Here is a 20,881-nt window from a genome sequence, read left to right as displayed (position 1 = left end):
AATTAGCTGATTCAATAGAAGAGAAAAATCAGAATTATTACCTTAAATGTTTTCTGTTAGAGAAATGCATCCAGTAGAGGATTTTTTAATAGTTCCTCAATCCTTCCCTTAACACCCGCTGTGTTTATTCCTAGCATACTTGGTGTGTTTTAACAGTGTTATTCCCTCATTGTTTCACTGGTATAATGTTAGAGTTTTTATAGCTCGCTCACAGCTGGATATTAAGTTTAGACACCGGCTGGTTTTGGAATTCTGTTTGGACCCTATTTTGCACTGCAGTGGTTTGGCACTTCATCCTGGGTTGTTTCCTGCTTTGGGCCTGTAGGCTCCAGGACAGGCTCTGGACCCCCCGCAACCCTGAATAGGACAAGCGGTTTCAGAAAATGGATGGATGGACACTATTTTGCAAGAATTTGTATATTTTGCAAATGTTGGCCATGAGTCTCACACTGCGTCCCTTGACAATCAATGCAAGAGGTTTTTTTTTTTTTACGACATGACATACGACAGTGATGTCATAGATGAGCTGACAGGGTGCGTCGTTGCGCTGGTCAATTGATCAGTTAATCAGTGACACAGAATTGAATAAGGTACACGGGCAAGGTTTTAATCATTCCGAGTTCCACTTGGTCACTAGCTTCAAGCAAATGTGACCTGTAATGGCCCCTTTCAGGTTTGGGACAAAGAGATAAATTTCCATACAGCATTTCACATAATTCATCTTATAATGACTGGATGGAACCCAGGCAGCAGAGAGCTCAAGGCTGGATGGGATGCCAGTCTGCCACAAAGCACATATTCAGTCATGCATTATGGGCAATTTAGAGGTGCCAGATAATGGCTGTATGTCTATGGACGGCAGAAGCAAACCCACACAAGACAAGGAGAATTTGCACACAAAGCATATGTGAGATTAAAAACACCAACTTTATAGGTGTCAAGAAGCAGCAGCAGCACTGAGGCACATAACAGCCATATGTCTAACTTTAGTACATTTTAATTGATGGACAGTGTTATGGAGGACAGTATAAAGACATGCAGTCAGACTAATTGGCACCTCTACAATGCCTGTAATGTGTGTGTGTGTCTGAACTGCAACTGACAGGCGTCCCGACCAACGTGTCCCCCAGCCTTCTGCCCTATGCTGCCTGCAATAGGCTCCAGGCCTCAGATCATGGTCAGCATAAGCAGCTGGAAGGTCAAAGGATGGATGCTACTTTATACGAATAAAACCCCAGTTATATTCTCAAGCTGCACTCAGTGCTAAAGAAGGGACACTATGAAGTAATCACATGTGTTTCAACCCCATCCTTCCAATTCGCTTATTTTCCCCATGATATGCATGTGTTTTTTTCAAGTGCAAAATATTAAATCTACAGTTATAATATGATTTATGCATTTTGAAGATCACACCACCATATGCAAATTAAATTAACATAACACTCCTTCTGAAGAAACAAGCCAAAAAGCAAAACTAGAAATGAATAAACCCAGAACTCCTTCCAAGGATGGAATGCTCTCTTCCTTCTCCACTCCTGGCCCGCAGATGGCTTTACACTCCAGATGCACTCATTAGCACCTCCTGCAGCATCATTAGGGCTGCATTTGCATTCAGGTCATTAGCATCACCACTACAGGGCACCAGCAAAATTTTCCTGTGACTCGTACTTCAGAAATGCTTCAAACATAAATAGGATTTGGGTACTGCTGCCTCACACCCAGAGCCGCTATAAGAGGGCAGAAAAGAGAAGACTTTCAGGGATCCAGACACTAGGGGGAGCCCAAGAGTGTCTGTTTGGAAGATAATAGCTTTAGTTTGAAGAAGAGGGGGCTCCCATTCGATCTGTACTAAATGACAGCTCAGACCAAGCTGCTAAAGCCACATGCTTTACAAGACACCAGACATAAATACATGTATGCATATAAATTATCATATACATTATGGATTACATCTGATATGGAGGAGGCAGTGCTAGCTTGGCAGCAGAACTGTTGCTGCACTGCACTCCAGTGGCATCTGGGGGACCAGAAGTGACATCATCAGAGAGCCTGAGCCAGAGTTCCTGTAGGAGGACTGATAGCGTCTGTTGGCAGCTCATTCCCTTGCCAGAGAGCATCATGGCAGCACTGGGGCTAGCCAGAAACAGCAATGGGCATATAGCAAATTCTGGCAAGGACCGCAGGGTCTCTGCCCAAAGTTTACGAGGATAGTGGTGGACAAACTGATGGAGACATTGATAAGTTTTCACTAGACTGGGGCTGTGCATGGTGGTGATGTACCAGGCAGCCCCAGGGAGCAGAGAAGAGGCTTCCAGAAGAATCACATTACTTCACCACCACAGTCTTGGGGTCTGTGTTGTGATTGGCTCCTCAATGAGGTACGTGCACAGGCCAGATCTAATGGCAACTCGGTAGACCACCTCCAACAGTTTTGTTAATGATTGCAAATTGATTGCAAATGACCAGTTTTAAATCAACAACCTATAGTTTCAAGCAGGAGAGCTGAAATTGTGGTAATCAATATACTTTTCAGCTTGTGTTTCCTGTGTCTTGCATCTTTTGTTCCAAAAATTTTCTATAATTTCTTTCAATTCTTCCCATCTCTCTTTATTCACCCATGTAAAGTTTTCTTGAACGTATACTGTATGTTCATGCTTTTACAGGTAGACTATGCTAAACTATTTAAATCTATTTAAGGTAATATATATTCAGTAACTACGACAACACTAGATAAATAACCGTCTTGTCAACAGCTACATACTGCTATTAATTCATTGGGTGTCGTGGCCGCCATGTTGAACTCTTCATGTGGCGCTTCCGTTCTAGTTTTCCGGATTTCGGCTACTACTATCACTTCCGGGTTACTAAGTAAATTCCGAGTTCATATGGCACGCTGGGAAGACGCTGGATTTGTATATTCTGTACCGATTTAAAATCGTTGCATTTGTTTCACTTTATGATTAAACGTATCACTGGATGATAGGAAAAGCAGCTGAAGTATATACATCCAGTCCAGTTTTCTAGACTAGTTGTAAACGCTGTATCTAGCTACTAATAACACGCGGTTCCTTCTGCGTAAAACGACCGCTCACTTGTCCGTAACCCAGAAAGAAACAACACAAGCATAATGTCGGACGTGCTTGATCTCCATGAAGCGGGAGGCGAGGATTTTCCAATGGACGAGGACGGCGATGGTAAAACCAGTGATGCTTACTTATTTTTTCCTTATTAAACAGAAATGTGTGGGTCTTCTTTTGTGCTCTTGTTTTGCCATAGTTATAATAGCAAAAATCTGATTCTTGTACAGAAGTTTTACTTATCTTTGTGATTGTAACATGTCTTGCAATAAGTGTACGCTGGACGTCCAGATTTTGTTAAAGATTGGATAAATTGCAAGTTTGTTTTAGCAAGTATAAAACCGATTCCGGAAAGGCTGATGACCATAAACAAAGATGTAACCTGGTGTACGGTTAGTCAAGACTGATTTAATCGGATCTGTGTTTTATGTTTCCAGAAGTAGTTGTCTTGCTTTCAGATTGATTATTGAACAGATAAATTACGTGAATCTGATTCCTATAAGATCATTTATGAATCCTGGATTTTTTTTCACTTATGTCTGTTACAGGCACTCGATTGCTATTTATCATTTTGTTTTTAATGTTTCCATTTCTTCCTTTCTGTTCTCCATTTATTTTTCTTTTCAGAGAGCATTCACAAGTTAAAGGAAAAAGCAAAGAAGAGGAAAGGACGAGGTTTTGGATTAGGTATGATTTCCCCCCCCCCTCTTTGAATATGCTGGCAGAAGTCAGTTACTATATATACTGACTTGTTATCTTCTACAGATGAGGGAGCAAGGTCTCGAGTGAGAGAAGATTATGAATCTGTGGAACAGGAGGGTGATGAACCAGGCCCACAGCGCTGTAAGTTCTGTATGGCAGACAGATCAGGGATGTTCCCCGAAAGCAGCACCTCCACGCTCTGTGGAGTCTGCATGACCCCCCCCTTTGTCGTGCGGGTTTCCTCCTGCAGTCCAAGGTTAGGCTGAATTGGATATTCCCTTTTTTATCTTTTGTTTTGATGTGTGATTCATTCCCCGTTGCTGTCTAGCTGTGGAAGGCTGGATCCTCTTTGTTACCGGCGTGCAGGAGGAAGCTACGGAGGAAGACATCCATGATAAGTTTGCTGAGTTTGGGGAGATCAAGAACCTGCATCTGAATTTGGATCGTCGAACCGGTTACCTGAAAGTGAGGCATGAGATTCCAGCAGTGTGATATTACTCACTTGGTCACATGACGTTTTATCTTTATTCCGCGTCTATTCATATGCGATGAGGCGGTTGGACGGTTCCGCTGTACTGGCTTGAATTCTGTGCCGTTACTGCAGTGACTCGATGTTCTCGTGCAGGGATATGCGCTGGTGGAATATGAAACGTACAAGGAGGCCCAGGCAGCTATGGAGGGGCTGAATGGACAGGAATTGATGGGGCAGCCAATCGGTGTGGACTGGTGCTTCGTGAGAGGACCGCCCAAGAACAGGAGGAGGTACGTGAGGTGGGGCTCTGGGCCCATTGTGTAGGCTGGTCGTCATTCAGATTAGTCAGAATCAGACTGGCTAAATGTTCGTCATTCACTATCAAATTCGGTTTTGCAGAAGCATTTGCTTGAAAGTTTTGAATCTTGGGTAATTTTACGTTTGTTTCCTGACACATTTATGGGCGAAATATTGTTAACAAGTCTGCTTTGTAGTATGTTCCTTAGTAGTGCTGTTCCTAAGCTTTATTTTCCTAAATAAGTGACTGACATTTTTTCTTATAGATTTATATAATAAAAAAGTAAATTTTATAATTACTGTATTAGGACTGTATAAATTATTAATTTGGAACTTTGATGGATTTGTTTGTAAGAATTGGTCTAAAGTCAACGTTTCTGCTTCGTGCAGGGGTGGTCGGAGGCGGAGCCGCAGTCCTGACAGAAGGAGGCGCTGATCTCTTCCATCTACGTATCCGCTGGTTACAGTTGCATCAGCAAGACCTGAATAGAGAATTCTGGAATGTAGTGAGCAGGTTTGCTGTTGACATGTCAGATATTGGCAGTAAAGGGCTTGTTTATTGGTTTAGGGATGCAATGTTTAAATTTAAGTAAAAGTTAACATTTCTATCATTTTTATCCCATTATCTGAATCTTTGTTTAGACTCTTATTGTAAAGCTGATTAAGTCATATTTTGCCGCCTTTGCAAGTAGCATAATACCACTGTCAGTTTTTAAAATGGTAAAGAAATTGATAGCATATTTCTGTTAGAGTGTTTATGTTCATTTAGACAGATTTGCGGAAACCTTTAATGAAAAATACTGCTGGCCCTTGTTTTAAAGTTGAACTTTTGTAAGAAGAATGTTTATTTCTTTAAAATCTAGCATTTGCATTAAAAAAATAAATATTTTTCTTTCAAAGTTTAATCTCTTCAGTCTTTTTTCGCACCACTGATCAGAACTCTTCAGCCCCATATAATATGTAATATGTACAGTTCTCAGGCATTTAAGTTAAGCAGACACCTTACAACGAAACTCACCAAATGGTTTATAAATGCTCAGACTCTGTGAGTTCTGTGTCATTGCTGTATGTTGTATATATCGAAATCAGCTTGTCAAACTGGGAATTGTCTGTTGCAGAGCCTCCAAATCCCTCAAGCAAGACATATATTTGATTATGCTGCTAAATGTTTTTTAAATTTAGGCTAATTCTGACTATTTCAGGAAGGCCACTAGGTGTGATGCTACTTAATTGGCAACAAAAAGTACACAAAAATTTAGGAAGTACCTGATGTTTTGCTGTAGAACCAGAGACTCTGGAAATCTCTGTGGGGAGTGTTTGTTTTTTATCATCAGTTCAGGTGGAGAAAAACCAGCATCTTCTCATCCTTTTCTCCGCTGAAGTCCAGTGCCTTGTGCTCCTCCATCAGCTGTTATTATCATCCCATAACTTGCTGCAGCCAATCAGAGCTGCAGCCTGCTCTCTCTAAAAACGCGTATCCCAGCTTCGTGGATATGTTCGGGTAACTGACACACGAACCCGGTTCAGATCTCTTTGCTTGCTTGCATCAGGACCATGGATAGCTCTTTAATATGCGCGCCTGCGGAGATCTCCACAAGGGGACAGTATATACCAGGTATTACGGCATTCTCCAGGTGGTGTTCCTGGCAGCCATTTCGGTGTACAACTACCTCAAGGTATTCTGAGCTTCCGCGCGTTTCCAAAACAGAAACTAAAATTTAAAAACACGTAAAAACATTTGTATAGCTTGACGAAATATTCTTGGCTAAAATTATTTTTGCACTGAAAGAACCGTCAATTTTTGTCCCTAATGACAATCGGTTTACCTCTTTGAGGGCTTAATTGTAAAATTTGTTGCATTCAATAACTGTTCGCACGCACTTTTTACTTGTATCTGTCAGTATTCTAATATGAAGGTAATTTTCCCTTCTTACATGAACTTTATATTATATAAGCAGTCCCTCGGTTTGCTTTTAATTGCGCCAAAAGATTTTTTGAACGAATATCAAATACAGTGATTGCATGTTCACTGGTGCAGTTATTAAAGAGCATGCCACTTCTTTGCTTGATATAATCTGTATAGCCAGGTATAGTGTTTGGAAGATTAATGGATCTCCGCCTGTGTCACATGTGTGTGGAGTTTGCATGTTCTCCCCATGTCGTCGTGGGGTTTCCTCCGGGTACTCCGGTTTCCCCCCACAGTCCGAAGACATGCTGAGGCTAATTGGACTTGCTAAATTGCCCGTAGGAATGCATGTGAGAGTGAATGGTGTGTGAGTGTGCCCTGCGATGGGCTGGCCCCCCATCCTGGGTTGTTCCCTGCCTCGTGCCCATTGCTTCCGGGATAGGCTCCGGACCCCCCGCGACCCAGTAGGATAAGCGGTTTGGAAAATGGATGGATGGATGGATGGATTCCATATGCTTTTAATAACAAAAAAAATGCTATACAAAATAACGTTTTCGTTATTATTTTTTTAGGAGTAATCATGGGCGTCGTTAGGTCTGATCACTCGGGACTAAAACCCCGTCTGTTTTAAGCCAGCTAAGTCGAGCCCCAGCTAAACTTGACTTAGCCCTTGAATTTTCAATAGCTAGAAATTTCTCTGCGAATAATTCATAACGAATAACAAAACTTAAAGTGAAGCCTTAATTTATTTAAATGAATATTGGCTCCACGGTGTTCTATCTAATAGGTGCCACCTTTTAGCACATTTCAGGAAAACCTGAAGTCCGTGAAGGTATAAATTTTACGTTTAATTTAATTGGGTTATATGTGGTCCAGGGGTTTTTCATTGTAAACCAGTTGTTCTGTGTAATGAATGTAGTTAGAAAGCATTATTTATGGGAGGAAAAGTATGAGTCATATATTTCCAGTATAGTAATTGGCTTTTCGCTCTGTTTGGAATTATTCACTGGAAATATGCAACTCAGTTAAAGGAAAATAAGCCTTTTGAATCCCAATACACACCAGAAAGGCTAGTAGTGGTATTCCGACTTTCTGCAACGTTATATAATTTTATTTTTATCGACATTCAATTAAAGTCTTTTTAAAGTAACATTGAAATATGCAGGAATATATCATTAATGCATAACAATTTAGCGGCATCTTTTACTTTGTGGTACTGGCCCTTTAAGAGTGGTAGCTGGGACTGCGTGCTTCACAGTGGGTAGGACCAGTGTCATTTTTCGCAATGGCGAGATGGTAACCAGCGAAGTTGGGAGACGGTTGTGAATGTGCATCGCTTATTTCCCTGTTACCATTAAAAACAAAGTGGCACCCATTTTCTTTTCGCTACTGGCTTTTGATCGCTAATATGTCCGGTTTCGGGATTTTACTACGGGAGCGATGAGGGGCGGGGATCTGTTTCTTTTGTGTGGCGCACAAGTGAAACGAGCTGCCCGGGTTATTGATAACATAAGCCGAGATGCGGAGGGTCGGTGCGCGACGATGTGAAAGGCGATGAACCTCTTATATTGCTCTCTAGTAAAGGAAGCCACTGGAAACCGCGTCCTACGGACCTCTCCGCGGACACGTCGGCTTTTAACTTGACTTTAATTCCCAGTTTGGTGATTTTTCGACTCAAAGATCTACAACAAGAGACTTCAAAATGTTAATGGGGTCCAAGACGACGTTCAAAGTGAGGCAGATTGTCCCCGATATGAAGGTGGGTAAATTCATTGAAATTTTTATAGAGATGGTCTGGCACTTTGGCTTAGTTTCCTCTGCCCTACGTTTTATTTACTTAAAAACAGCAGGGGCATGGATAGCCTGGCAGATTCAGTACTTTGCAGTAACCCTTGAATATGAAAAATTATAAAATTATATAGGGCTTAATGTAAAGGGGGGGCAGGGAGCCCCAGGGTGACATTTTGGCAGGGACCTTGGAATTTCTAGCTACACCTCTGGATGTGGTTCATTGTAAAGTTCCATCTGGAAAACCGAACAGGTGGTACTAAGTTAAATGAAATAAATCATCTGTGCTATGTCGATTTACAATTTAAAAGTAATAAAAGGAATAGAGCAAGTATTGTTAAAATGGGACACTTTCTGAAAGATTACTTTCTGGAAAAAAAACATTTCAGTGTTTTGAATCCCAACTTGATACCATTCTAAATACATTAATGCCTCTTGAACACTATATAGAAGAGAAACTAAAGTATTACTAAACTGCAAAGTTTAACTGTCCCGTTTTGCTAAGGTGTCCCGTTTTCACAATACTCACCCTAGTGAAAATATATTTACAGTAATTAGGCCCATGTGGTATTTCTAGTTAAATTACTAGTTTGGAGTGCCAATTAATGTGTTTATTATAAACACATGGTGGGCCAATCAAACGGCACCCTTTTTGTACTCTATAATTACATTTGTGTACATGGGGCATGGATAAAGAGGAACTTTGGATTAAATAATGGAACATCCTGTGTAAATATACAGCTGTAGCATAAGATAACCGACATTTAAACATGCTGTTAGCTCCACTCTCTGTGCATTTATGTGGGCAATGTCAGAGTTCCTCCACTTTTATGAAAGAGTTTGTCATTCAGAGCACTTTCATCGAGGATCATTTTTGGTGCGTGTTTGCTAGGGAGCTAGTCTGCAGACCGCTTGCTCCTTTGCCTGATTGGTTATTGGCAGTTTGGCTGCGTCGTCTGATAAGTTAAGTTAGCTGACTATGCTCTGGATGATAGGAAATGTATGGTTCACTCTGGTGTCATAAAACGTTCTAGCTGTCCCAGAACGAGGAGCTAATCTGATTGGTAACTGGGGTTTTACGCTCTTGGTGGAGCATGTAGGCCTGTACCCTATACACACTGTTTGTCATGCCTGCATGGATGTTGTTTCTCTAAGAGTAAGGAGTGTTAGTAGGTGCCTGTTCTGTCGCGCATTGCTAATGTGTGGGTTAGATGTGTTGGATCCCACATCCGGTCGCCATGGACACCACCTTAGACAACAAAAATAAAGATTAGAGGCTGCGTGCTGAAAGGGCAAGACGAAACTGAAACCATACTTACCTTCTTAAACCTGACAGTTGACTCTTCGGTGCTCTCTGATAATGTACCTTTGAATAAATTACTTAGCCGAATTGTTCTGGTGGAATATATGTGTGTACTGCGACAACGACAACATGGACAATAGCATTCCTCACGTAAGAATTAAACAAAAAAAAACTCTTTTGAAATATCTGAATGGGGTTTGTTTTGTTTTTAGACTTTTGTAGATACGTTACTTTATGCTCTAATAGCCCCTGTTCAGGATTCAGCTGCGCACAAGTCACAAATAATATATGTAGTAGTTATTAACATGCCAGAGAAAAACAAGGAATGTTCGTAGCTTCCCACTGCAGTGCATGTCTTAGTAATGTGAGCACTAAGTATAGGGTTTTCAAATCCAAAGCCACACTTTCATGTTTATTCACATTACAAAGCTGCAAAGAAACGTTTCTGTAAAGGCCATGTACATAGTAGATGGGACAGCACACTGCAGTGAGAATCCAGTCAGGATTGTAGAGAGGCTCTGGATAAAATTATGTTGATGCACTTCTCCAGTGTACTGTTTAGAAAAGTGTGAATTTGTTTTGGGAGGAAGTCAACCCCCCCCCCCCCCCTCATTAAAGAGTCTGGAATTGAGCTTCCCAGTGTCACACTTCTCGTTTTTTTGAGCTTGGTGAAATTCTACAGTTTCTACACATTTTTTTTCCACGCAATTTTCCTGCTGTTTAACGACAGAAGGGAGTACATCTGATGCATTGTGGGTACTTCAAAGGGGAGACGTTGGTGGTTATTTCAATGTGAGGGTAATACGCTGTTCTTTCCTTTGGGTCGCTGATGGACCAGAAAGATAAACAGTCGCTGAATGGCAATACAAATATCTCGGTCACACCCTGTCCCGCATGGTCCAGAAACTCATGCGTTACATCCGAGTTAGAGCTGCTGGCATCTCTGATAATGTTTTTCGTCCGCTGTACTTTTACAGCTGTAACTGCTATAGACATCTTAAAAGACACAATCAAGTGGAACTACTACAATAAAAGATTTCCTACTGTATTTTGTATAAATCACTGCGTTGATTCAGTGTTGTGACGTAATGCTATATTTCGTGTATTTCATTCTCAAAACTTAGCTAAAACAGCTAAATCATAGTTCTGACATAATTATGATGCTAAGGACATCGCCGCATGTCTATGTGTGAAGTATTAGATATTAGAATCTTGTCAATGCAGATCAGTAGATGAAAAAGCATGACGAGATGTGCGTACCGGCAGTGAACAGCCTTTTGCCCTCTGGACTCCCTCTTCAGTTGACCGCCGGTTCATTTTGACCTGAAAGTTCAGTGGTCTGTTTACCTGACAGTTAACATTTCAATATATCTGTCAGCCGTTCGCAACAAGACTACTGCCTTAGCCTGATGAAATCCACTTTCACGGGCAACCGCAGAGACAGCCGTCCTAGCAGGTTTTCCTCTGTGCATCATTGGGCAGGTATAGACCTACATGGCATGCATTTACTGCGAAATGCGCCATTCCGTCAAATGCTTCCCCGACTGACTGTCCCGAAGCATGCAGCGTCGATCTTGTTTCTTTTTGACATCCCAGACCGGCATGTTATAGTAGGTTACTCATGTCAGCAGCCATAGGAAAGTGAAACGCTCGAGTGAGATGGGTTTATAAACTCCTGACCGCAGCCCTGTCCCCCGCGCAGACGTGTGCTGTAGTGATGGTTTAGATTTAATCGGGAATAACGTGGCCCTTCCACCGGCGGTAGTAGCGGCATTTCCTCTCTGTCAGCACTTTGTGTTTATCTGTCATTAACGCGCATTAAAGGACACACGCCCTTCTATTTTCTTCGCTTTTCCATTCTGTGGCCATTCTGCTTTTTTGTTGCTCCCGTGCAGGTTTTTACGTTGGTCAATGTGCTCCCAGTGACATCTCAAGATGTATTTCTTAACACATCATTCAGTAGATCAGTGTATGGATACTTGGAATTTAAGTAATAAACACTTGACTATTATAATATACTCCTGTTAAATTATAAGAACATCAATTTTGAGCTACACCTTATTCTAGAAACATCTGACGTATCCAAATATAGGAAAACCGCTTTCATTGCGTGGACGAATTCCAGGCCAGTTTTAAATGAAGATGATGGTAAATAACCCGTGTTTTCATATCCTAAACTGTTAGATAACTGTAACCGGTTTGGGTAATTTAGGATGCGGCGATAACGTATGTAACAGCACAGGAAAACAATACCTGGGATCTTCTAGTGAAGGGATTTCCCCGTCGGCACGGGCACTACGATGGGTCCTCATCTTCCTTATCTACTAGAGTCTCATTTTCCCATTAAACATTCAGATGTTCCCGTTTTCGTCGCCTTCGGCTCTCGTTTGCTGACAGGGATGAAGATGGAGGTGTGTCGTGGCTCTGCTCTATGGGAATCCCGCAGCGTTTGCTTTGTAAATAAAGCGAGAGAAAGAGCGGCTTCTTTATATTTATATATTTATATTTGATTGCTTTCAATATGTTCTATTTTATAAGCATACGTTTTAACCATTGCGTTTATCTTGGCTCTCGTGGTCATTTGTGTTAAAGGGTGAAAAAGCAGTTAAGTCTAACTGGTAAGAAATATTAAAGTTAATATAGTAGCAGGACGTGAATGGGGTTTGAGTTCGCATAGGGTTTTTTTCTGAGTATAATGTGAGTATTATAGGTCGTTCATTTGGGGCTCGGGGGAGGGCACTTGAAAGCATGCACATTTTTTGTTTACATTTTAATTTAACTATGAGGACTTCAAATGGACAAAGCCGCAAGTCGCCGGAAAACAAAGACTGCCAGGAAATAACCATGAATTAAACCTGCGTCAGGCGTGTTTTTATTTACGTTTTAGAATAATTAATGCGTTTTCCGCGGTGGCAAGTCGGTCGCTTATGCATGCAATCGTGATGCTCGGCTGCCTTTCGGTTACGTTTCATTCCTCTGTCGTGAGATCCGCTATGTTTTTTGGCAGGGGGAGGGCTGTGCGGTTTCATTGCAGTGATCGCTGCGCAGTCTGGTCGATGGGAACCATGTGCAATGGAAAGAAGCAATGTTTCTGAGTCCATCTCGTCCAGAAAAGTACTTCTGGCCTAATTTGGCTCGATGTCTCTCAAACAAGGCTCTCGCTTTTTAATCTGTCTCGTCTCCCAGCCTTTCATGCGTGATCTGTGTTATAGCACTCAGCCTCAGCCTAGCTCCCCTGCACAGTATATCTCAATGGGATGATTGTGCTTCCGATTAAAAATATCACTTTCCGTTGTTTTCTAGTTAGCGTTAATGTGGAACGGGGAATAGGGGGGAAATCCTGCAGTTAAAATAAGGCGTTTTACCAAGAAAATTGAAGTGCAGAAATCTCCAGGAAATATATTTTTCTCCATTACTTGGGAAATCCAGATGGCACGGCACGTGATAAAAGAGGCCTGAAAGATCACGAAAGTAAAGACGATCTTTCTTTACCTAACCGTTTCACTTATGAAATATATGCATGTCTGCCACGAGACTCGTAGAAAACGACAGGGTGGTGTAGAAAACGGGGCGTCTGTGTTAAGTATCCCCAGGAATTTGTCATGCAGTAGTGTCAGGCTTCCCGGCAGGCGCTAAAATTTAGAGACGGGATTATTTTTCATTGCCAGAATCACCAGAAGTGGAGGAGAAGTAAACACACCAAAATGCGCTCTTTTAAAAACATGGAAAGAATGACTAAAAATATTGCCCAGCTTCAAGGAGTAACCAAACACGCTGTAAAGTTTTACAGTGGCTCTGGCTGTAAAATATTGGAAAAGGGCTTGTTTTTTTCCCCCTCGTGCATTTCTTTCATCTTCTGCCCAGGGCAGCGCAGTAAATAGTGCAGTACAGCAACCCTGCCTTAATCCTGTAGTAATCCTAGCACTTCGCCTGACTTCCAGTTAAAGTCGGACTGTGGAATGAGTATTATCCTGTTTCAGTGGTTCAGGTCACACTTCATTTTGGAGTCTAATGTCTAACTAACTTTGGAGCGTTATTGATTTATCTAGTAACCAAGGGCAGACTTTTGTAATGTCTCTAATATTGCTTCCCATTTTGCCCACAATTAGCTAGGCTTATAACGATAGATTTATAACCAGGCCAAGTGAACCTCAAACTTAGCACGAGGGGTGATTGAAAAGGGTCCGTTTTCCATTATTTACAAAAATCAAATGTTACTTCAAACGAGGAGTCCATTCAACCTGAAAATAATTCTGTTTATGTAATTAACACTTTAACCCACTAAATTACCGTTACATCCATCAGCTGTCATCTTCTCCAACACAAATCAATAGTTTATAATATTATATAACAGTAAAACTATTACTTAGGTTGTCATATCAGATCTGAAGCTGTAATTATGTAATTGTGTTAACTTCTAAATGGGTGTGGATTTAATAGCAATGTCACACCAGTGAGTAGTCATACAGAAACAATGGTAGTGGCACTTGACATAACATAGCCGGTTCAGTTAGCGAAAAACCACGTCTAGCTATTACTTTTCATCTTTGGCTTGTGTGTGACAGTTACCTCATAAAGCTGAGCATAAAGTATTCTTATTCACCTTTTTATTTGCATTTGAAGGCTCTTGGCTCGTTTGCTCTGTCAATTGCCAATTGTCTTCACTGATGTGCCCGGCACATTCTGATTAACTGAGGTATATGTTTCTTACAGTATCAATTGACTGTAAAGAATACATTCTTCTAGATTCTTGATTCTTAGACCTTCATTGTGTGTGTGAGTGTTTTTTTTTGTCTGGAAGTGGTTTTGGTGCAGCAATGTGTCTGCAAGAGAGCCGATTATATAACTAAAGAGACGCAGGCCAGGTGGAAGTTGGGTATAGATTTTTAGACCTGCTTCTGTGTCTAAACACTGGCGCTACTGAATTTGGTCGCACCAGAATGACCGCATAGCTGAAATTGTTTTTTAAAACCCCTGGATTTCTTATCTGCCCAGTGATCTTTCCATGGGATGACTGTTTGAGCCAAATTAATTCGCTGAGATTTAACGTGAACACCAGTAGCGTGCCAGAGCACGGCAGAGAGGAAATAATGGGATGATTTACGGCGGCGAAATGGCGAAAACAGATTCTGCACTATTCTCTGCGAGTCCCTCGATCTGGGCCCATTCCGGGTCTTTTAAAGACACCAGAGGACAGTCTGCGACTATTGGCGTTGGCACTGTCAGCTCAGGGCCTGAAATCCGCACGCATCGCTTAGACCGTCTGGGGAACCCATCGGCCAAATATGGTGTACAGAGCTGAAGAATCCAGTCTGAGAAACAACAAAGGAATGTCATTCCTTTCCACTCGAGACTCTTTGGGTGCTTTTCTTGAAGAGGGATTTTGCACTGTACTCTTCGGACCAGCTGTGGGACAGATAGTGTTCAGGGAGCAGCTAGATTTTTCATTTAAACTTAAGGTGTGGCCTGTGTTTCTTAGTGTCTTTACTAATTAAGTAAATTAGCATATTCTGCTAAAGAACTGTCTAGCTATGATCTTCTGACTCTACTCACTAGCTGGCGTTAACATTATATGGAAACATGCAGTGATCATATACCAGCGGCTCCGTGGAAAGAGAAAATGCAGGATAGTAAGACTCTAACAGAAAATTTGCATAAGCTGTTCAGTTTCATTACTACACACAACAAAATGCCTGATGAGGATACAGTGAACTTTGTGTGTGTGGGGGGGGGGGGGGGGTGTGTGAAATGATTTTTTGAGTGGAACCTCAGGTGTTGTGTGAGTTTTCACATAGCCGTGAAAATTCCAAGCGCCAATTTTGTCGACAGAATTAAAAATGTGTCGCTAACGCGATGGATAAAGAATGGCCGAAACTCATTGTCTCACCCCCTTTGATGAATGTTTCGGTTTGTAGCGTGCTGATCCTATTGGGTACTGAAGGGGTTAACTAGCTCTCTAGATTGTAGATGAAGTCCCTAGAGAGTCAGCAGACTCCGGCAAGGATTTAACCCGAATCTCGTCCGTAAATGCTACGCCCGCGTAAATAGGTCATGCGTCTGGGTATAGCAACGGACACAGGGTGAGTCACAACGTACAGAAGCATCCGTCAAGCAAACAAACAGCATCTCGAAGCAGCCCGTGTCCCCCCTCTGTGGAGGAATCGTGTGGGGGTGGGAGGGGGAGAGGGTGTTCCTAAGTGGCTCCACATGTGTGAGTTCATGGTCTGGAAATAGCTCCTGCGGCCCTGGATGATGGTGCCAGTAAACGAAACGAGTGGGTTTTCATAACTGTTCTCAACTGCCAAACAGTAGAAAATCAAACCAAAACAAAAACAAGATAATCGGTTTGGGCCAGTCAGGCTGGGATCTCCAGGGTAATGGGCACTTAGAGCCAACTGGGAAAAAATGGTCGGGGTGGGAATTTATATCGTTTTCCTCAGAAACTTATTTTCGATTTCTGGATGTCGGTCATCTTCATCACGAAAGTCGTCAGGATTAGCTAAGTGATACAATCCCAGAATCCTCTAAGTAAGTCAGCTAATTAGGATTTTCATAATGTCAATGTACACGGGACATTCCCGGGGGAGAGCTTTGGCGGAGCCGATAGGTGCTGATTGCACGCTAGCGCCTCCTGGGGGGTGGGCTGCACAGGTTTGGAGATGCACGGCGCTTTTGATTACACAGCCTGCTCTTGCGGCTGGTGCAGAGTAATTCAGTGTGATCCCTAGTCCTTGCTGAAATGAGTGGAGCTGATGACCTCTGACCTTGGTTGCCCCAGCCTTGGTTATGGGTATATGCAGCTATAAGCTTTTGGAAACCAATAAACTGAGACAAAATCAGAAACTAATATTTTTTAAGCATTTTGTATTTAATTCTACTAGGTGTGATTTGGCCTCAGATCCACCCTGGACGTGTGCTTGATGTGTTCCTTTCACAATCCCACAGAGTTCTTTCCTGAATGTGAGACGTGTGCGTTTCAGCCTTTGCTGAGTCAGCTTCTTCTTGCCATGTTTGTTTCTAGATAACACATTAACTGCATATTAACTCTGGAAGTCCTACAATTTAACAGAAAAATCCAGTAGTTTGATGCAGTTTTCAAAATAAGAATAGTAGCTCAAAAATGAAAACTGGACATGATAAAGAATGTCTCTGAGGCGTCTTATGGAAGCTTGTCACTATAAAAATGCTTGTGTGTGTGTGTGTGTGTGTGTGAGTGTGTGTCCGCTGTGGCTCAGCACGCTGCTGACATTTGTGTCCCTCTCTCCACAGGAGAAGATGCTGAACTACAGCATGCTACACAGGAAGTGCAGGGACAAGTTCGGCCTGCGATGTCTGCCAGGTCAGTACCGCCGCCTTCGCAGCGAGTATACTCGCGCCCGCTGTATGCTGTGACGTCGCATTCTGCTCCCTACCTGTGTCACTCTGTCGCATTTAATTTATTGCGGCTTATTTAGCACCATCACAAAAAAAAAAATCCTGCATAATTACAGCTGCGCTTGTTGACTTCCTGGCGGCCCTGAACAACTTGTGAGGAAATGTGCGGGGAGAGTGACAATCCCGTGCATAATGACCGGATAGAAAGCTCCCCCCGTGCCGATCCCATGGGACCACGCTTTCGGCTGTATGCATGGTAGGGTACATTGTGGCTGGAGCACCCCCCGACCCCACAGCCCAGCGTGGCTGCCGGAGAACAATTCCTCAGTGTTCTGCTTTGGGAGTTTGGCGGGCTCCCAACCAGCCCCCCACCCAGTCCGAGTCGTAATCTCGTCGTCAGCACTCTCCTGTTCTGGGAGCTTGAGTGAGGAATGTTGGCAGGCTGCGGGAATCGCTGCGGCTGGGCTAATCTTTAACGTTTAGTGCGTTTGGAGAGTCGGCGTGCCTGCGAGGGGCCTTCCCATGCATGCGCTGAGTAGCTGGCCCTCCTCCCTGCCTGCCTCTCATTTTTACTCCTCCTCCTCCTCTAAAACTTCTGCTCTCTTCCCCTCCAGTCATTTATCTCTCTATTTTTGTCATTTTTTCCTTTACTGTTTGGCAGTTCATCTTTCTCATCTGCCGTGCCCCGCTGCCCTCCGTCTCTGCAATCGCTCCACACAACGGCCCACTCAGCCGCGACCACCCCCGTGTTTTTCAAAGCCGTTTTACGCTCAGGCCTATTAAAAATGGGGAAGGGATTTGAAATGCTGTCTTTTCAAGGCACTAGAAAGGGGCTTCATTCTGCAGCCCGGCTGGGTCAGAGCTTCCGTTTTTACTCATTGAACAATTCACTTAGGGAGCTTAAAATATATGCCTTTTTTAATATGAGCCTCAGAGTATGCTGTGACCGTGCTGCATCACTTACAACCATGATGCAGGCAGGACTGCATGGGTCTGCATGGGTCTGCTCAGCTCTGCACTGACAGAGGGGACGTGCCCAGCAGTAATAATCCAAGAGATCTGTCATATCTGTGCATTCTTTCAGAAAACGTGGCAGACGAATCCTCGACCAAACCTCGATAAATAGCATCTATATGTGGGGGGGGAGGGGGGGGGGTGCTTCAGTTGAGACTGACAAAACAAGCCCTAAATTATCAAGGGTAATAAAATTAAAAAGGCGTTTGCCTTAGGGAATTAGAAAGCGTACTATGAATCAGAGGCTTCAGCTATGCTTTTGAGTGCTGTCACTTTAAGCCTTGTTGGATATAATTTGGAGGGTGGCACAGTAACTCAGTGGGTAGCGTGTTGTGTTGCTGCTGCCTGCACAGCTGCATTCCTGTACTCCTTTCTGGGAAGTAGGTCCTTTCTTCTAGTAAGTGGAGATGGTCTGGTGAAACTGCTTTGCACACCTGCTGTGCGAAGCATTGATAGGTGTGTCGCTGGGAATTCAACCAGGCCTGATATTCTGGTTAGTGCCAGTATTGTCATTTCTTAAATGATTTATGTGATGCCACCAGATCTGGATCAGCATATTATACTAATACTTATGCATCAATTATCCTATAATTAGTCGCAGTTACGTACTGATGTCATGTTAATTCACCATTAATTATGACACAGGTTGTATCTCAAGCACTTGCTATATTTGTCAGTATATCTGTTAATTCTGTAAAATTTTGTGAACTACTGAAGGAACTAGTGACGGAATCTCTAAGGAACTACTGAGCAAGTAATGAGTAACACAAGAGAAATACTGTTTGTTCATCATTATTGAATTGTGATGCATCTTTTATCTCAAGTAGCATATTGAACAGATAGTATATCTGTTCAAGGTTTGTTCATAATTTGTGCTTCAGTTGTAACTGAGTTATTAGTAAGTATTTGTGCCCTATATAGGAAAGTGTTACTGGACTGCCTAGAGGGGAATCATTTCTGATGACATAGCCATGCCCATACAGTAGGCGTCACTCTTCACAAAGCCAGAGGCTGTGGGTTTGTCTGTGAAATACATCAATCTTCTCATGCTTATCAGAGAATGAACAAGACATTACCCCTTTAAATATTTTACAGCTACAGTGGCTGGTAGTTTTCTACAGTCTGTTGTGTGTAGACTTTGATTCCTGAATCTGAAGTGTGTGCATATCATCCTTTGCTAAGCTTATTCCCCGTATGTCCCTAGATAACATATTAACTATATATTAACACTGAAAGGCCCACATTCTTTACAAAAAAAAACTTTAATGCAGTAGCCATCAAAAAAAGTAGTAGCTCGAAAATGGAAACCAGATCCGATAAGGAATCATACTTTCGCAAATGACCACCAGGTGCCGTTCCCGTCGTTCGATTTTGAAGGAATTCATAGTGCTTCAGTAAATGCTTCATGTGGAAAACATATTTCTCTGTGGGCGTGCCTTTTTCTGGACAAAGTCTTACGATGGCCTTTGCAGGCGTAAAAAGGCATTTCTTTAAATCTGTGCCGTGCTGGACGACGTCGCCATGGAAACCATCCCTCACTGGCAAAGCCTTTGTTTTGTTGCTGGAGACCATTACAAATATGCAGCCCCGTTGGTTTCTTCCTATCCCGTTTTTTGGGGGGCGGGTGGCGAGGGGGGGGGGGGGGGGGGTGGCAGGCTGGGCATCTGCTAAAGAAATTTATGGTGTTTTCTGTATGTAAACAGATTTATTACATTATTGCTGGCTGTAAAATGCAGTTTTATTCCTTCATTTGTCTTTAGGGTGAAGGGTGGCACAGAAAATGCATTTGAAGTGACTCATGTTGAAGTCACATTGTAGCTGTTGCATATGCCATTGTTTTTCAAAATATTGCTGTTCTCCGAAACATTCTTGGTTCATCTCAAAAAAATATTGACGCTATAAAATAAATATATTAAAAATATGTCGATGCAGTTACAGTGAAAAAATGTAAAAGTTCTGGGTATATATAAGTATATATTTAAAACAAGCTTAATATTGTTTAATTAATACTTAACTTCCAGCTTTGACTGTTACATTCATTGTTCATACTGTGACCAAATTAGACATTTGATTGTTATTTTTGGGCAGAAATGTTGAGGAAAATTGGAAATTTTGAATATACAGGATAGCAAGACCTCAGCTGATATTTGCAAAAAGTACCTTGGCAATTTCTTTTCTCCTGACTTATAATGCAAACTATAAAACCCTGACAGATTATTTTGTCCCTGGCCTCCGCCACCCCCACCCAGGCGAGTGTGTCCTCCAGAGGGCAGTGTTGGTGAGGAAGAAGCTGTCTGCTGTGGAAGGAGGTGGCTGGCTGGCTGGTACCCTCTTCTGCACCCACTTCCGAGTCGCCTTTGTGCCCCAGGACAGCGAGAAACCAGACGTAAGGTTTTGGACTGGCATCTGCTATGGTGTGTCGTCATGACAACCGGCATAGGGTTACCTGAGTAATGTGCTATGTGACTGACTTGAGCTGTATGACGGGTATATTTTCTAAGATGTCTCCTACTCTACAGGTGCTGGTTCAGTGGCTGCTTTGCTATTTTGTAACACAGGGCGGTAATATGGAGATCAGTCATGTGACGATGTGACAGAATTTGTTTGGATGGCTTTTTATGCTGTTTTCTGCTTAAAGACCATCCTACACGTCACAAACAGAAGCTCAATCAACACATGGGCTATAAACCTGATCACATCATAGCAAGTTAACCCTGCTTTCAGTGTAAAACAGGGTATAAATGTTTTCTTGCTGTACCTGTTAGCGAACCGTGAAGGCTTTTACGTGATAGGAAAGAGGCAGGGAAGGAATGGACCCTTGGTTACTCAGTGGAATTTCTCAGACTGGTTGCACGGCGACAGTGTTGCTCGGCAACAGCCACTAGCGGAACTTCTTTCAGGCCCTGAGCAGTCAGTCAAGATAAGACTGATCCTTGCTAGCAGGCCTG

The 20,881-nt window shown here is 42.5% G+C and overlaps 2 protein-coding genes across 4 annotated transcripts in view; both read left to right on the top strand.

The window, feature by feature from the left end:
- Positions 1-2,858: 2,858 nt before the first annotated feature.
- Positions 2,859-5,453, top strand: rbm8a (RNA binding motif protein 8A). Its single transcript, XM_049026553.1, has 6 exons — positions 2,859-3,194; positions 3,705-3,764; positions 3,843-3,920; positions 4,108-4,244; positions 4,405-4,541; positions 4,939-5,453. Exons 1-6 carry the CDS (start codon positions 3,128-3,130, stop codon positions 4,982-4,984), a joined length of 525 nt encoding a protein of 174 aa, XP_048882510.1. The 5' UTR covers positions 2,859-3,127; the 3' UTR covers positions 4,985-5,453.
- A 2,254-nt stretch (positions 5,454-7,707) lies between these two features.
- Positions 7,708-20,881, top strand: part of mtmr11 (myotubularin related protein 11) — a 28,442-nt gene continuing 15,268 nt past the window's right edge. Inside the window, exons 1-3 of one of the 3 annotated variants that reach the window (XM_049026404.1) lie at positions 7,708-8,213; positions 16,815-16,884; positions 20,183-20,319. In XM_049026404.1, coding sequence (XP_048882361.1) covers positions 8,157-8,213; positions 16,815-16,884; positions 20,183-20,319 — 264 coding nt within the window. In that variant the 5' untranslated portion in view covers positions 7,708-8,156. Of the gene's footprint in view, positions 8,214-10,972; positions 11,028-15,936; positions 16,074-16,814; positions 16,885-20,182; positions 20,320-20,881 lie in introns of those variants that run through there. The other 2 variants (XM_049026406.1, XM_049026405.1) reach the window with 2 other exon arrangements.

The sequence above is a fragment of the Brienomyrus brachyistius genome, chromosome 9 (genome assembly GCF_023856365.1).
Source record: "Brienomyrus brachyistius isolate T26 chromosome 9, BBRACH_0.4, whole genome shotgun sequence".
Lineage (NCBI taxonomy): Eukaryota > Metazoa > Chordata > Actinopteri > Osteoglossiformes > Mormyridae > Brienomyrus > Brienomyrus brachyistius.
Note: the sequence above shows the minus strand (reverse complement) of the source record. Positions and strands in the feature narration are given on the sequence as shown.

Bases quoted from the DNA above. Each gene is read 5' to 3' on its own strand.
- rbm8a (XM_049026553.1), top strand. From the start codon at position 3,128: ATGTCGGACGTGCTTGATCTCCATGAAGCGGGAGGCGAGGATTTTCCA. The intron at 3,195-3,704 runs GTAAAACCAGTG...TTTTCTTTTCAG, and splicing joins AATGGACGAGGACGGCGATG to AGAGCATTCACAAGTTAAAG. The intron at 3,921-4,107 runs GTAAGTTCTGTA...GTTGCTGTCTAG, and splicing joins TGAACCAGGCCCACAGCGCT to CTGTGGAAGGCTGGATCCTC.